At 36.0% G+C, this 16,233-nt stretch overlaps 1 protein-coding gene across 3 annotated transcripts in view; it reads left to right on the top strand.

The window, feature by feature from the left end:
• Positions 1–14,229, top strand: part of LOC110453963 (fibroblast growth factor 18-like) — a 55,900-nt gene extending 41,671 nt beyond the window's left edge. For all 3 annotated transcript variants that reach the window (XM_021503222.1, XM_021503223.1, XM_021503221.1), the window contains exons 3-5: positions 3,420–3,600; positions 6,192–6,298; positions 10,976–14,229. In XM_021503222.1, the coding sequence (XP_021358897.1) occupies positions 3,420–3,600; positions 6,192–6,298; positions 10,976–11,380 (693 nt within the window). In that variant the 3' untranslated portion in view covers positions 11,381–14,229. The remainder of the gene's footprint in view (positions 1–3,419; positions 3,601–6,191; positions 6,299–10,975) is intronic.
• Positions 14,230–16,233: the final 2,004 nt, after the last annotated feature.

Raw genomic sequence — 16,233 nt, 5'->3', positions numbered from 1 at the left:
TACCCAAGACAGTGTAAGGTTATCAAGTATTACAAGGATGGGTTTCTTCGCTCGTGACCGTATTTGTAGTTACACAAGGCAAGGAAGATGGCGGACAGTGAAATGTATCTACAATAGACCATAATGCTAGGCGTGCCAGCTATGTCCATGGAGTCCTAAAGTATGGCTCTTGTCGAATGTGTTTGTTATAGAAAATACAACACCTCCCAAAACCTCTCACAATACCTCGTTTCTGTGTGATAAAAATCTCGCAGCGCGCCACCTGTGGACGAGATATTGATCAAAGCATTCTGGTTGAAAATGAAAGTAACAACATACTAAGATGAAAAGCCGAAAGTAGTGACATTTAATGCCTACATAATCTGAGATAATTCGACTGTACACAACTGACGTAGTAAGGGTCATGAATTTGGGCAAATGTCGTTGTTCGGCCGGTGCCGGGTCAGCGAAGTAAGGCTTGTGGTTATAACTGTCACTACGAGGGTCAGAGGGCTAACGTTTGGTGGCAACTGTGTTTTAAATAAGTACCATCCTTAGATGACAGGTTTTTTTCTTTCTCCATCACGTTGTTACATGCTGCTGATGGTCATTGAGAATACAAATACCAGAGCAAGACAAAGAAACCTATTGTAATGTGATTTACCTGTGAAGTTTAATCTTAAGTACAGGTAATTAATGTTTTTCAGATAGGAAAGTACAAGATGGAGGCTATCAATTACACGGAAATTAGGCTTTCAATGTTTTGTCAGATTTATTATATTAAGGTCGTCGATGATATTGTGGAAACTCTTTTTAGCTCCTAATCTGGAAATCTTGTCTAATGCACCTTAACCTGTGGGGAACAATGTAGCCATTGGACGCTTGTTTTTTGTTTTATGTAAATTAATGTCTACGCTTCTTTAAAACGATTACATGAACAATTTGAGTTAATTACTCTCTCGAATTTCATTATCCCGAAATAACTTAACCAGTGCTGACTTTAGCAACTGTAAAGCGAGCTTACGCCTATTTATCAAGTATCAAATGAGACAGTGTTATACAGTATATACAGCCTCATAGGAGACAGTGTAACACCGTGTAACACAGTGTAACACAGTGTAACAAGTATTATTCGAGACTGTAATGGTGGTTAATAAGTATCAAACGAGTCAGTGTAATAATGTAATATATATATCAAACGAGTCAGTGTAATATAATGTAATAAGTATCAAACGGGTAGGTGTCCTATAATGATATAAGTATCAAACGAGTCAGTGTAATAGAATGTAATAAGTATCAAACGGGTAGGTGTACTATAATGATATAAGTATCAAACGAGTCAGTGTAATAATGTAATATATATATCAAGTGGGTAGGTGTTACATAATGTAATAAGTATTAAACGCGTAGGTGTAATATTATGTATAAAACGAGACAGTGTAAAAGTGTTTAATAATTTCAATATGGGACAGTGTAATATGGTATAACAAATATCGGTACTAGACAGTGACATAAAGTACAACTTGATAGATAACTACGTTATTCATGGTTTTACTTATCTCACTGTTATATATCCATATTCATTCTAAAGAGAAATAGGAAAACAAATAATACACAAGGTAACACCAGAACTCAATCTGACACCTGTTGATCTGATCCGTAGTGTTCAAGCATTTGTTAGTTTCATATCTTTAACATTTTGAACCGAACATTTTTGTGGCTGAGTCTAACAATATATCAGGTGACATCATCTCTTTTGTTCAATTTAGATAAATTTGAATATCAAACTCCACAGTTTGGTTTCGTGGTTGCCAACATTTACAAAAATATTGGCGATATTAGCGGTTCAGTTTTTATATTGTTAAGTTTTCAGCGCTAATGACAATGTACCGTGGTCACCAAGTGCACCTGTCAATGGGTTTCCCGCGCTTTGTGTGGAAAACACGCATCGTTCTTTTTTGTTGTTTAATGTTTACGTTGATAAGTTTTTATTTGTCTTCTCCAATAATACTTCATTATCAACTGTATCATCCTTTAAAGAGGGTAAGTTAAGATATGTCTGTATAAGTGTATCTGAGCGTAGTCACCGCTTATAATTGAGGATATTCTCACACAAAAACTCCTTCGTGCGTCGGGAGCTTACAAGCATAACATTATATGTCATTTTTCATGCCACATTCTTGCATATTTTAAACGTATCAGCGTGCATGTACATTTCGGTTTATCAGTACATGCCGGTAACAGAGGGGCATAAAACGCCATATTGTTACCGACCACCTTAATGATGGAAAAGCTGGAATTTTGCATATTATAACAACACGTTTATCTTGCCGGTATATAAATGTCGTTTATTTCTTTACAGCGTTCAGAGCTGTAATTTAGAATTAATGTATGTCCAGCATTATCACATATTTTGTATACTGCCACTAGTTTGGTTTAGGTGTTTTATTTCATAAAGAGTAAATTATAGGATATGGTACAAAATAAAAACTAACAAAATAAAAAAATAAAAACACAAAAATATGATTCCTATCACTTCTAATGAATTTTGTGACATAGTTAAGTGGCTTTAAACATGTCTATTAGACTTGGTTTGGTAGAATTTAATGGGGTAACCATTTCGTTGACGATCGGTTTATCTGGATTTGTTGATCATCTTCACCACAAACTATGGTAGTTAAATGTATTAAATGTATTAAATGTACTAAATGTATTAAATGTATTAAACGAAATACCCGTAGGACCAGTATGACACCGATTTGAACTTTACAATATTAAGCTTTGAATAAGATGTGTCGATTTCCTGGTTTCACCAATAAGTTCATTGCCAACAAAGGGTCATTCTAGCCCATTTAGTGGTTAAGAAATTGTGTGATCTTGGCGATAGTGGCATTCCTTGTGCCTATTTGCCGCTAGGAGAGAGTTCTACCCAGGCTAGTACCCGTACCAGTTCACTGACTCTTCTTTACTGGCGTTTTTATCGCGATTCGAAACAACCAGATGACCCGAGCAGGCGAAGAGTTGAAGTCCGACCCGTGTCCAAATACCATCCATCATTTCTAATCATAACACGTCAGTCATTCCACCTCGGTGAACACATTCTTCTGGACATGCGACATTTCTCGTGCCGAAAGTCCTCTTAAAAAAAAACCCGCTGTTGAATAACTATGAAAAGAGATACTTATATGAAGCTAGTTTACTCGTTCCTTGTCACTACCCTGATAAATGAGACCCATTTTTGTATAGGTCAGTCTTTCGGTTTTTGTTTAAACATTGATGCTGTTTTACATTTGCTACCTCGGTATCAGTTGTTACCAGTTCAGCTGCTTTATGCTCCAGTTGTATGGTAGTTGTAGTTTTTACTCTACTTCACATATTATTTCCAATAAATGTCAATGAGTACACTGAAAGTTAAATATTTTCCTTGTTTTATTTTGCAGGTTTTTCAAATTAAGGATTTTGAAAGTGTGCCAGATACCGAAGAAACAAATCCTGGTGACGTCATATCTTCACTTTCATACCGCTACAGTGTTTGGAATCGGTGCACGGGACGCTTCCTCCGCATTCGTAAACCGGGCAGGAACGGTGTCGACGCTAAAGGAGACAAACACGCCAATTACAGTAAGATTATATACCTTCATCATAATAGTTATTGTTGAAGTTAGATGTATTTCAAGGCAACATGGCTCGTTTAGATTAATTATCCTTTAATTCTAACTAACTTACTAAATACTTATTTGAAAATATTACTTTTATTGTATATGGAAAAAAATGATCATATTAGATCCATTTTCAGGATCATTTTGGACCATTCATAAAGAACGGAAAAGTAAAACATAACAACATTTTTTGTTTTTAAATGAAGATTAATTGTCAACATCCACATTGTACGCCCTTAGTGTCATTGTTTGTATAAAGTGGCAGAGCATTTTTTCCTACTCGATCACATATAAGGTAATGATAAACAACGAAATAAACATTAGACCACTGTCTGTTTATTCAGCAGTACAGTGTTACTCTTGCTAAAATTCCTCCCTGTGAAATGGGTGCAGTTTTCTATTAGAAGGCAGATGCAAGAATGTGAAAATTGTAAAATAAACTTTCTTATTTGTTCAAACAATTTTAGCAGACGGATTGAATACAATCGTTCCCGACATTTGTTTGCGTAATCGACAATTACGTATAAAATGTTCCCTAAATCATCCCAGCACTGTTTACAAACATGCACCCCATGCTCGACCTCGATTTGAAGCGAGAATATATGTCACTTTTGGTGACAGTTATTATTCGGATTGGTAGGAGAAAATACAAAAAAACTCTAAATAATAGAGGTATTTATCTCAAGATGAGCCATACGAATTGTGCCGACTTGCATAATAAAAAAGACTTTGCCAGTTAAAGGTATTTTATTCATTCAAGGTCTAACTATATTAAGCACCGAATTCTGGACTACAGTATCAGTGGTAGACAGGGTCTCAACAATGCAAAGCTGGTATTCTTATCGAAGTTCCTCTACAACGCTGATGATAGGTTTACACAGCCCTAAACGTTCATCCCATTTTAAGCTATTGTCAATTAAATTTGATTTTGAACTAAATGGAATTTTATTTCATCAGGAGATATTCAGTCATACAGTGTATAATCATGGGGGATTAAATAAGATCTCCCAAAATATTTCGCTTTTGTGGCAGACAACAGGCCGTGTATTTAAATTCAAATGCGAAGATTAGAGACACATAACGGCATCACTGTATTGGTGATGCCTTTAAGAAGATTAAATATTACATATATTTTCAACTTCTGACCCAATATTTACTCTACCCCTTCCAAAGGAATAACATTTAATGGAGACAATAGAGAGGGAGGAAGAAAAAAATCAGATTCTTTGTCAAAATTAATCTAATGGAGTCAAAATTAATTTAATGGAGAATTAAGCAATGTAAATTTCCTCACATAACTATTCTTGTAATGTATGTAGGACATAACACATATTTCAAATATAATGATAATACTTTTTTTTACGATTGGTGAGACTTAAACACTTTTACAAACAACCTATAGGACGGGAGAATCTCTATTTTTTGTGACCGTTTAAACAAAATATGATATAAAAATACATATGAAACCTTTGGACGTATTCATACATGTAGTCCTGTCGCTGTTTCCGACAAACCTCTCCTATTTCTCTTTCATTGTTACACGTGACAAGACTACGTAAAGTGTCATAATATTATATTAGGGAAAGGTTGGAAATGTCCACGTCAAGAAGACACAAACCCCCTGCACTGTTTTGATATTATACTTTGAAATTAAACACAGAGCATCTGTTTGATAGGTCAGAAATACATTATTTGATACGTATACGGCTAGCAAGCATAGCAGGGATTCCAGAAATGATAATACTTGCTAAGGAATATCACGCGATGCAACCAGTCTATACACCTACCTACAATTAAATTGGCCAAGTTCGTAAATCTCGTAAAAAGCGTATTAGTTTACAGGTTTTGTCCTAGGGATCATTTCTGCTGTTGTCATTTCCATCATACATTTATGACTTAATTTCATACTAGTCTGACACAGAGTTTCCCAGGTAATTGGGCATGTTTCAGGGACGTAAGAAGCATGAGCGAATGTGGTTACATCAATTAAGATGCTAGATAATATAGGCGTCATGGTCCTTCAAAAAAAGAGATGTTAAGTCATCCAAAATCTGTCTAGTCATCAAGTTCAAATGCTATTCATAGCATGGAACTTTCTTGTTGCATGATCTGAGCCTGTATTCGCGAAGTTGTTCTTTCTGCTCCAGCATGGATGATGTGGACACATCATATTTCTTGTACCTCGCGCTTAAATCATGTGATCCGGTCAAAAGTCAATTGTAAGCATTGAAAACAGTGTTTGGTTTGAAGTCTCTCGAAACAATCTTCCAAAACCTGGACAAAATGAGCACGAGTACGGTTCCATGAATACAGGCCCCGAAGAACGGGCAGCTGTACAACTCGACCATGCACAATACTAAACTCATGTTGTATTTCCTTCTGTTTGGATGTCTTCTTGTCAGTACCTTTTGAGTTTTTGTTCCTTTCCTTGTACAACCATTGTACTACATAATGTTTTCGTTTTGCATGTTTAACTTTCCTCCCTTCTGATAAAGGAGAACATATGCAAACATGTTTCACAGAAGACGTTACCAAAATGTTTTTCTTTTCCAGCCTCAATTATCATCGAATCGATAGGGCAGAAAGGTCTTGTGAGGATAAAGGGGGAGACAAGTGGATTGTACTTGTGTTATTCCAGGCGGGGCAAGCTCCGTGCCAAAGTAAGTAAAAAGTTACACCAGAACATCATATACTGCAAATGATACGGAAAACATCTCAAAAGCGTTTGAATGTATGTTTTTAATCAATTCATCAGACAAAAGATATCTATGTTTTGTATGAGAATGATATAACTGACTAGATTCGGCGTTAATGAAAGGAATTGATTACAGATACTCTTATTTAGCCCGAGCCTTCGGTATGGTTGCTAATTAAGAATATTTTTGTCATTAGTGGAATTTTTTTATAGTTCTTCTTCGCCTTATTATCCAAAAAAATGCAATTGAAATGTTGCTTAGCATATTGCCTTATAAAACTCAATACAACATAACCTTATGCAATATCTTTGATGAATGTGTTCTGAAAGGATCGAATCTGAATTTTGAATTTCGTATAGTACTAATGTCCATGCTTATTAACTGTTGGGCAAATATCGGATTATTTGCGTTTGTTTGTTATAAGAAAGAAGTGATAAACATTAAGACTTGACTTTTTTATTTCCTTAAAACAAATGACAAGTAGGAGGTGTTTGACCTGTAAGCTGAGTTCTGACCGTTACTATTTCCCATCCCCTTGAAATCGGTGTTGATATTTTTATGTCCCATCCATCAACATTACGATACTTTAATAAGTAAATATTATTAATGAAGAACAATGAATTTGAAATCATGAAGAGGACATCATCACATTAAATATTTGTGAATTTTATTTCATGCTTGTCAAGTTCGTGCTAGTATAAAATTTAATTAAATATTCTAGCGTTACTATGCGGATATCACTTAAAACATACTTACTCCCATACTAAGATACAGATAATTGTACCTGATTAAATTCTAATTTTATTCAAAATACATAATCAGAACACATACCTGGAACATTAACATTTTTAATTTTTTGAATGAATGGGTCCGTGCGGTTTCTTCGTTTCATGGACTGAAACCTCCAGGTATATTTATAAAAGGTAACACGTAAGTCACTCCAGGGCCCAAGTCCTTATTTCAACACCGGGGACAGTTATGATCAAAAATGTAATAAAAATCACCAGTGTGACAGTTTGCTTTGATATGTCCTAAAGAATTTCGGAAACATGAAGGCTGACCGGCCTACGTAATAAATCTCTATTCCTCCTGCCATAGGATTCCTCACCAGGCGCGGCTGTCGTCACAGCAGTACGATAGTAGATAGGAGTTCTGTCTTACTTAGGATTCATATATTTGTTTCCTTTGGAAGACAGTCATTACACCTGGGCTAGTTTATGTTAACCGCGAACACCTGTGTTGTCTGACTGATGACGGCAAAAAGGAAGAAATGTATTTACAAAAATTATATATGTTGAATTTTCAAGTTGATTTATAGTTTTTGAAACGAACATGCACCTTTTTTGCTTATATCATCATAGCCTGGCAAGACTTATCCAACACCGATATTTTACAGTGTAACACCTCGGGCAATTAAAACAACATAGAAACCGCTACGTCTTCTCGCTAATACCAGAATCAACCGGAACACACATTAAACGTGTAAAAATAGTAAGACGTCAAGTCGTTATACACTATAATATCTTCTGAACACCACGAAACTCGGCAGGCTTAAAACAAAATGGGAAACAAAATAGAAATGACTCAAACAGTTAAAACCGCAGTTACGAGATTCTTTAGAGTAAGACTAGAGCATAATTTTAAATTGAATTGACTGAGTGAGTCCGCGGTGGTAAACAGACATTTAATTCCTATGTTTATGTTGAGAATAGTGTCCGATACGGCAATTATTTTTGTTAAAGCGTTGATGTAAATGATTAAGTAAACGTTTAAAAAAATTAGTCTGCTCTGCATGCTATACACCGCCATATTGGACTAGGTATGGTTGATGAGGACCACACCGCCCCCCACACGACCTGCCAACATTCTCAGGGTGCCGACAGCACGCGCTTTCGGTTATCTTAAGAGTGCAATCGCAAGGTCGCTTAGGTCAAATATGAAACAAAAACGTGCATCGCTTATGTGCCAACTACCAATTATAAGTGCTCGTTCTGGCTTTTCTTTGCCAAATTTACTGTACCGACAATTTGAGATAAAGAATAATTAAATGAAAATTCGTGCCCGTGAGAGAGAGAGAGAGAGAGAGAGATACAGACAGACAAACCACAGAAATTAAAGAGACAGACAGATAGAAAGACAGACAGAGGAATGAATAGACAGACAGAAAGACAGACAAGAGACAGGCAGAGAGAGAGACAAAGACAGATCGAGAGAAAAAGGAAGAGAGACAGACAGACATTGTATTCATGCGACAAATACATTAACATCATCACTGCATGTAGTGAATATAAAATCACTTCAATAACCGATCATACCATTTGAAAGGCAGACAATTGTTTACACTAAACTTATAAGCCGCTTCAAATATTTATAAAAAAAAAATCGGGGATGTATTTTCAACAGTGTCGTGTTATTTAAATCTCATATGCATAGCGATAGGAATGTTAGTCCTTCTTGTGGGACATTCAAGCGTTTGGCTACAAGTGTGTCAAAACATTGCGGGCGATATCCTGATATGGGTGTCACTGTCAACAATAACGGTGATGATACCATAGAACCGAGGTTGATCGACCCTTTCTTATACAGTGTCGATCAGTTCAGACCCAATAGCCATTCAGAATTACTCAAGAGATAGGAGGTTTTGTCCGTGATTTCGGGGTATACATAGATGTGATAAAATAGACATTGCCTGTCAAACCCGATTTTGGCATGGAATGGTGTGTGTGAATTGTACCATTGCTCGTCGAAGCAAAAACATGTGTCACTCGAATCGTCGTGGAATAAGGAGTAAAGAAAAAAGAACGATCACCCATATACACCTCTTACTCCGGCAGTTTTTGTTCTCGTCTGAACAGTCCTCCACCGACCGAGCTGTCATAACTTAAATAAAGAAACGACAAGAAATCTCAAAATTTATAAATGACTCGACTTTAACTTGTCCTTCAGAGAAAGAACGGTACTTATTCAAGGGAGTTCCCCATGTGACTGATATACCTTATTTGTGCCAATATAAATTGCATATTAATCATGACGTCAAAATCTTATGAATATGTCCTGTATGACAACTTGTTTTTGTATGTTGTTATCTTGTCGTCTGCTTGCCTTCGGCAGGTGTAATACATTATTTAAGATTTGTGAAAATCAGTTGACAATTTCGTTCTCAAAATTTGCGAAACCAATTTAAGTTTGACATACTCTAGAAGCTCTTCGCAGCACCTCAGCAACGTTTGCCATTTTTTTGGTCAGGCGAAATTTCAACTTCTTTATGAATTGAAAGTATAAGAATTATAGGAAAGCAAACAGTGTCAACATGAGGTTGTACGTATATAACAGAACCGGAACCCGCACGGTAGCTTTAAGAATAAGGCGCTGTCCTTCAATGTACATTTTAAAAGCATTTTCAATAATGTTGAGTTGATATTACATTAAGAAGTGATCGCTTAGCCGCCATTATTATAAAAAGCCTTGTATGTTATGTAATGGCTGGTAGTCATTGGGAACCTTTATTTCCCCGACATTGCCGCATGTTTTGTGGTTTTTGAGTGCTAAATTAAGTCTGTACGCCTGTGTCGCCCGGGCTAATTATAGTGTTGTGTACATGTTATAATGATAGACCGGATCGCAGATATGCCTGCCTCTAAAGTGATCTCGACCCATATGTGTCACTCGAGTAGCCGAGCCGGTAGACCGTGGTCCTGGGACAGAATATAGAATAACCCTTCTTTTTATAGTGAGGACCCATACATATTGCACTAAATCCCCTATCATCCCTTTCTGGGGGGCTGTTCCGGATAAGCTCTCGTTTCATGACCAATCGCTGATTTTATGTTTTTATCGCTTGAAGGTATTAAGCAGCAAACCAAAGCATGCTCGCTTGTTGGACATTTTAAAAGCGCATGAATAGGTCTAATACCTTTTTTGTTAGCAGTCTCGTACATTTTAGGATCATATTTGTAGTAATAAATCAAGATAAATCAAGGATATTTTAAGCACAATTCAATATGTCCTTGTCAATTACCGATTTATGGAACGTTGGACGGTTCTCAATGCATTCCGGATAGCAAAGTGTGGAATCATGGTCGAACCCGAAACGCGATAAGCGTCTAGGTCACTCTGACTACAATAGGTGCAAACGTTTCATTGAACATGCTCCTATGCAGGTGTGACTTAGTCATGTAACTGTATATAAGCACTATCGAATCCCTGATCAGTTACACAGTGAGACAGACCAGGACGGACTTGACAAGTGTGTAAAGTTATTATCTTTTGGAACATGATAATCATCTTGGGAGAAAAGAGAACTAGAAAAGGAGTTTTGACCTGGTTTTAAACGACACAATTGAGTATCGACGTTAGCCAAGCCTTATAGCGGCGTACGGTGGTTGTTTCATAACGAAAATAGGGTTAGCCATACACTTGAGAAATAGTTCTCAACTGAAAGTGAGTTTCCATTCCATTTATAGAATTTATGCTTCGATCAATAAATGATAATTCATTATCATTTATTGATCGAAGCATAAATTCTATAAATGGAATGGAAACTCACTTTCAGTTCAGCATAGATATGGTTCTTCCCGTATTTGAAATCATTAAAAATGTCCGAACACGCATTTTTACTTCATTTCTTTCTTTTATTTTTAGGAAAGGCATTCGGAATACTGTACCTTCAACTGGGTCGTAAACGACAACAATAAACATGACGAATTCAGACTGAATTTGAACAGCAATTGGTACATCGGATTTAGGAAGAGGAGAAGAAAATCACGAAAGGGTTTCGGCAAACCCCTACCTGGATACCTCTACAAAACCCCCAAAATGAAGAAGTGTTTTCAATTCCTTGTAACGCCACTAGATGCCCGGCCCCAACAGCCTAGGCCTCCGATCGATTGGACCGATGACGCTTTAATTAATTACGACCCAGAAGGGCCGTATATAAGATGGACAAGGCGGCACAAGCCTAGAATTCAAAAATCGCATAAACATCGGCATGGTCATGGTACGAAAAAGAATGGACGACGAAAAAATCGAAATAAAGTGAAAAGATGAAATTTATTTATTTCTCCCTAGGATTTAATCAATTACCAGTAATTTACTGCAGGCTAGACCAAAGCTGAAAACATTCCGCATGCCCATGCGCTGTTTTTGTATGCTTTATTCCTAGCAATTCGAAGCCCAAGCGGCATGGCCAGTACAGAAAAAGGAACCTTTCGGCAATATCGCATAACATTTTATCGTTTCGTTGCGATAATACGCAAACAAAGTGCAGAGTTTTGCATCGTTTGGACTCCTACGACTGGTTACGTGGTCCCATTGTGTGGAAGAATGTGTTCCAAACCATGACATCAGGCTATGCTATTGATCATGTGATCGGGAAATAAAAATCTCAACAAAAGTGCGCCATCAATAGACCGAAAGAGGTCCGTAAAATGAGCAGTGAGCAGTTCAGTGCGACAAAAGTATTGTCTTTCGAAAAAAACAGACGTGTTGGGGTGGATAAACACCCATGTGATATGGTGGGGCTGTACCGGCCACACGCCAGATAGGACTGGATCTACACTGTATATTGTGAATGGCAATTCGTATTGGATATTTTATACCATTTTCATTCATGCCAGTAAAACGTATTCATCTCCCATTCACATAAATGCTATACATATATATATATATCTATATATATCGTCCGGTCATTGTCAGTACTGGATAGACCCACGTATCGGTGACAATAGAAAACTTCATTTTTGAAAATGCAAATCCTTGAGACGCTCAAGTCAATGCTACCTCGGGTGCCGGTGATGATGACGTCATTGAGAAAATAACCACCATGGAAGAAAAAAAAACATGGATTAAAGTTGGGCTAAATGTCTGAATAACCATTGAACGTTTTGATCCTATTTCAGACTAGCAACATTTACCAAACTGGTATGTGTCTCTTGTACTAGCACATTGAAGGGTGAACAGGCGTCAACAGTGTCATCTGCCCGAGGGTCGTGTGATCACCGACGGCAGAACACTGGCTTTTTTAGTTATCTTCAATATTGATAAAAAGGTCGGTAAAACGGGTATTTAAATGCATTTCCGTATGCAATCGTACATCTGTTTCATTTTTCCAGTATAGGGGTTTCTGTTTCCATCCTCGAACTGCAGTTTTGTCAACATTGACAGTTAAGGTTAATGTTTATTACTAGTTACTAGTAAACAGAAAAAAAACCATGCAAAATGCCAGTATACATTGTAACCAAAGCTACTTCATTACTTATCCGATCAGTTCATATAATAGGATACCTCGTAAAAACATAACGAACTAGAATTAACTGAATTATTAAGAAGTTGTGCTCTTATCAACTTCCGAACACTGTACGCTTGTCCTTTCAATGGTGACTTACGAAACGCCAAACTCTATAAAAACAAAGTGTTGTTTACATATTGGTATAAATCTTAACAGTAAATGAAATGTTTGAACCTAACTTTGATATACCAATGAAACACGAGCAGTTTATACCAAGACACTTTTTCTTCGTATCTGCATAACAATTCATGATTTTTGATAAAAAAAAAATCTGCTGTCTTGATGGATTTCTATCTTTTACGAAAGCTCATAGTATGAATATCACATAAAAAGGCAACAAATTATCAGGAAATAATATGAAGTTTACTAATATGTCAAAGTCATTTTGCATGGACGACTACGAGAGATATGATTGGATGGTGTATGCATGTGTGAATAATTGGTCATCTTATCGAGTAATTTATCGTCTAGTCTGTATTTAGGCTTAAATGAAAGTAGCCCTAATTCAATAACATCCTTTATAAGCATTAGAACCTGTCTATATTTAATTACTTGATTGTTCAGGGATACCCCCATGCAGCCATCGTCATGTTCTAACTATACCAAGTCTACCGTTACCTAATGGCCGCTTCACTGCCACTGTCAACAAACAATAGTAGTGGAGACGGTATATATACATATATAGAAAAAACTACTTCTCTGAAAAGTTCAAACAATATTGATTGTTTCCTAGTTAATGCAATGAATTGTTTAAGTTGTAAAATACTTAAAAATGTACTTATTTATTGTATTTTTGTAATTTAAATTATACATAATCAAACCAATATTAGAATAATCGATCATTGTAATTTTAATTTGGAATTAAGTGTTGATTTTATTGGATCAAATGAGGAAAAATCTCTTTCTTCTTCCTTTTTTTAAGTTATCGGTTAGTTATTTTTATCGATTACTTTTGTCTGAGCGAGAGAAACACACTCCGGCCAGTATCTATATTTAACATTGTATAATAGTGGTAGTTACGTCATTAATGACGGTCATCAATGACGAATGCAATTAAAGTCTGTTTCTGTCATAATATTTTAATCATTAAAGAGGGGGTCTTTGTTGGAAGTTAAAACAAAATATTTGATGCATTTTGGATGAAATAGCTATGAAATACCGATGTTTCACTTCAAATTGAAATCAGACCTTTCGGGTCAAGTTGTAAACAATTTTTTTTTATTATATGAAGTATGAGTGTTGTACGTTACTTACTGTTTAAGCTGAATGTATAGTAAATATCTGTTGGTCCATTATTGATTCACTGAGGTGAAATTCGAATGTCTATAGTAATCTATATATATATGCTTTTCGTTGTAAGGGATTTCCTAGTTAGATATCCTACTGTAAAGGGCATCCCTTTTACAGGCCCAACAAACCTTTTGTTTAATGTAAATATCAATTGTATCGTAACTGTTACATACGCCAAAGACATATTTATTAAAGAAATCGTGTACATACGAAAATATCTGTTTATGTACATAACGTTACCATGTCCCGTCGAGTATTGTGTATTGACATCAGTTCGGTACACAAGAGGAACGCATTAAAGCCAATAGAAACAATATCACACACTTTGTCTGTTTTCTGTGTTGATTTTATGTTGTTATACATGTAAATGTTAATCACATGTTGTAACAGTTCGGCAGTGTTAATCACATGTTGTAACAGTTTGGCAGTGTTATTCACATGCTGTCACAGATTGGCAGTTAATCACATTGTGAAACAGTTCGGCAGTGTTAATACTATGGTGTAACAGTTCGGCAGTGTTAATCACCTCCTGTAACAGTTCGGCTGTGTTAATAACATGCTGTTACAGTTCGGCAGTATTAATTACATGCTGTAACAGTTCGGTAGTGTTAATAAAATGCTGTAACAGTTCGGCAGTGTTAATAACATCCTGTTACAGTTCGGCAGTATTAATTACATGCTGTAACAGTTCGGCAGTGCTAATAACATGCTGTTACAGTTCGGCAGTGTTAATCACATGCTGTAACAGTTCGGCACTGATTGACGACAACTTTTGTTGAACTGACAATTAAAATATTACTGCTCTCAATAAGGTTTATTTGATCTAGCTCATTTGAGCGTTTGACATACGTAATCTGACTGATATGTTACGTGAAGTATTTAAGTGAATCAGATGGTATCATTCTAACTAACTATCAGCGAACCATTAGAATACATGAGAACAAAAAGGAACTAGGAAATGACGTTCACTTTTGCTCCTTGAAATTTGAAACATGGACAGAAGTGTGAAATCTAAATTTTATCAGCTAATGCCAAAATAACGACTCAATTTTCCCGTTAATTACTGTTTTGAAGTCTGACATTAATTTTATCAATATCGCTTAAATGCATTCTTTTAATTATTCCATGCTGTTTTCGGTGTTTTCTGTGAATTAAGTGCACAATAGTATTATGCTAGATTAAAAATGCATGGCCAATACACACAACTGTATATCCTGCTACCTAACGTTTTAAGGGAAGAAAGAAAATGATTGATTATACAAAAAGAGTATATTTGCTGGAGTCAAAATGTTAACGCACATGTATATTTTATACATATAACATCCATGAGCAACCCCGTAATATAAACTTAACACACACAGGTGACTACACATGTAAAGAATTAAGTAACACAGCATTACGCAGCTGTTTCGTCCTTCTAGGACTCCTCGATGATACTAAGGGCAAAACAGTTGGAAATCCAAATGGTTTAAACTAACATAGCATAAAGAAAGCTGTACTAATAATGTCACTGATTATACCCTCTACACTTTTGAGATATTCGAATTTTGGAGAGGCTTGAAGACAGAATCATTCATCTTATGGTTCGATGAAGATTTGAGAAACCGTACTGCTGTTCGACGACAAAAAACAGCAAGGGATGACAATTTTATATACTGTATATAAACAAAACACAATCCCTATTTTGTTTACACTTTTTGAGATAAATTGATAATAACAGCGATGGGTGATATTGGTTTTATATAAACAAAAGAAAATCAGCCGATTTCAGGTAACCATACACCACTGAACATTTTTTCCTATCATCACGTGATCTTGACGTCATTCATGTATTATAAGAGAATACCAGCGTGTTATTTAAACTCAAAATCGACGAGACTAGGGAAAAACATCAAGAAAGGAATTATTTAAACAAATAAATAAAAAACGAAAAGAATATATTAAGGTGTATTTCTTTTAGTAGTTCAAAGTTTTATCGTCAACTTACAATAGTATTTGAATGAGGAATACCGTTATACTGCTGTTTCCGGGCGGTATTTCATAGAGATACCCTACACACAATTCTCGCTAATCGAGCTAATGGTTTAAAAGTTGACACCAAAACATAATATACATAAGACAAAGCCACAACTACTTGGACAAGAAGACAACCCAAAAAAACCCATGGAGATATGAAGAGGACAAAGCAACAAAAAATAAGGGAAGCTAAGGGTAAGCCTAATCTAACGGACAAGACGTTCAAATTATCTAGCTATTATACTAAACTGTGTGTGTGCAATGCACGTCGCCGTAACAATGTCACACACAATGATAGACAGACATT

This window comes from Mizuhopecten yessoensis, unplaced genomic scaffold (genome assembly GCF_002113885.1).
Source record: "Mizuhopecten yessoensis strain PY_sf001 unplaced genomic scaffold, ASM211388v2 scaffold7551, whole genome shotgun sequence".
In the NCBI taxonomy this organism is placed as follows: domain Eukaryota; kingdom Metazoa; phylum Mollusca; class Bivalvia; order Pectinida; family Pectinidae; genus Mizuhopecten; species Mizuhopecten yessoensis.
This window is presented reverse-complemented; position numbering and strand designations above follow the sequence as displayed.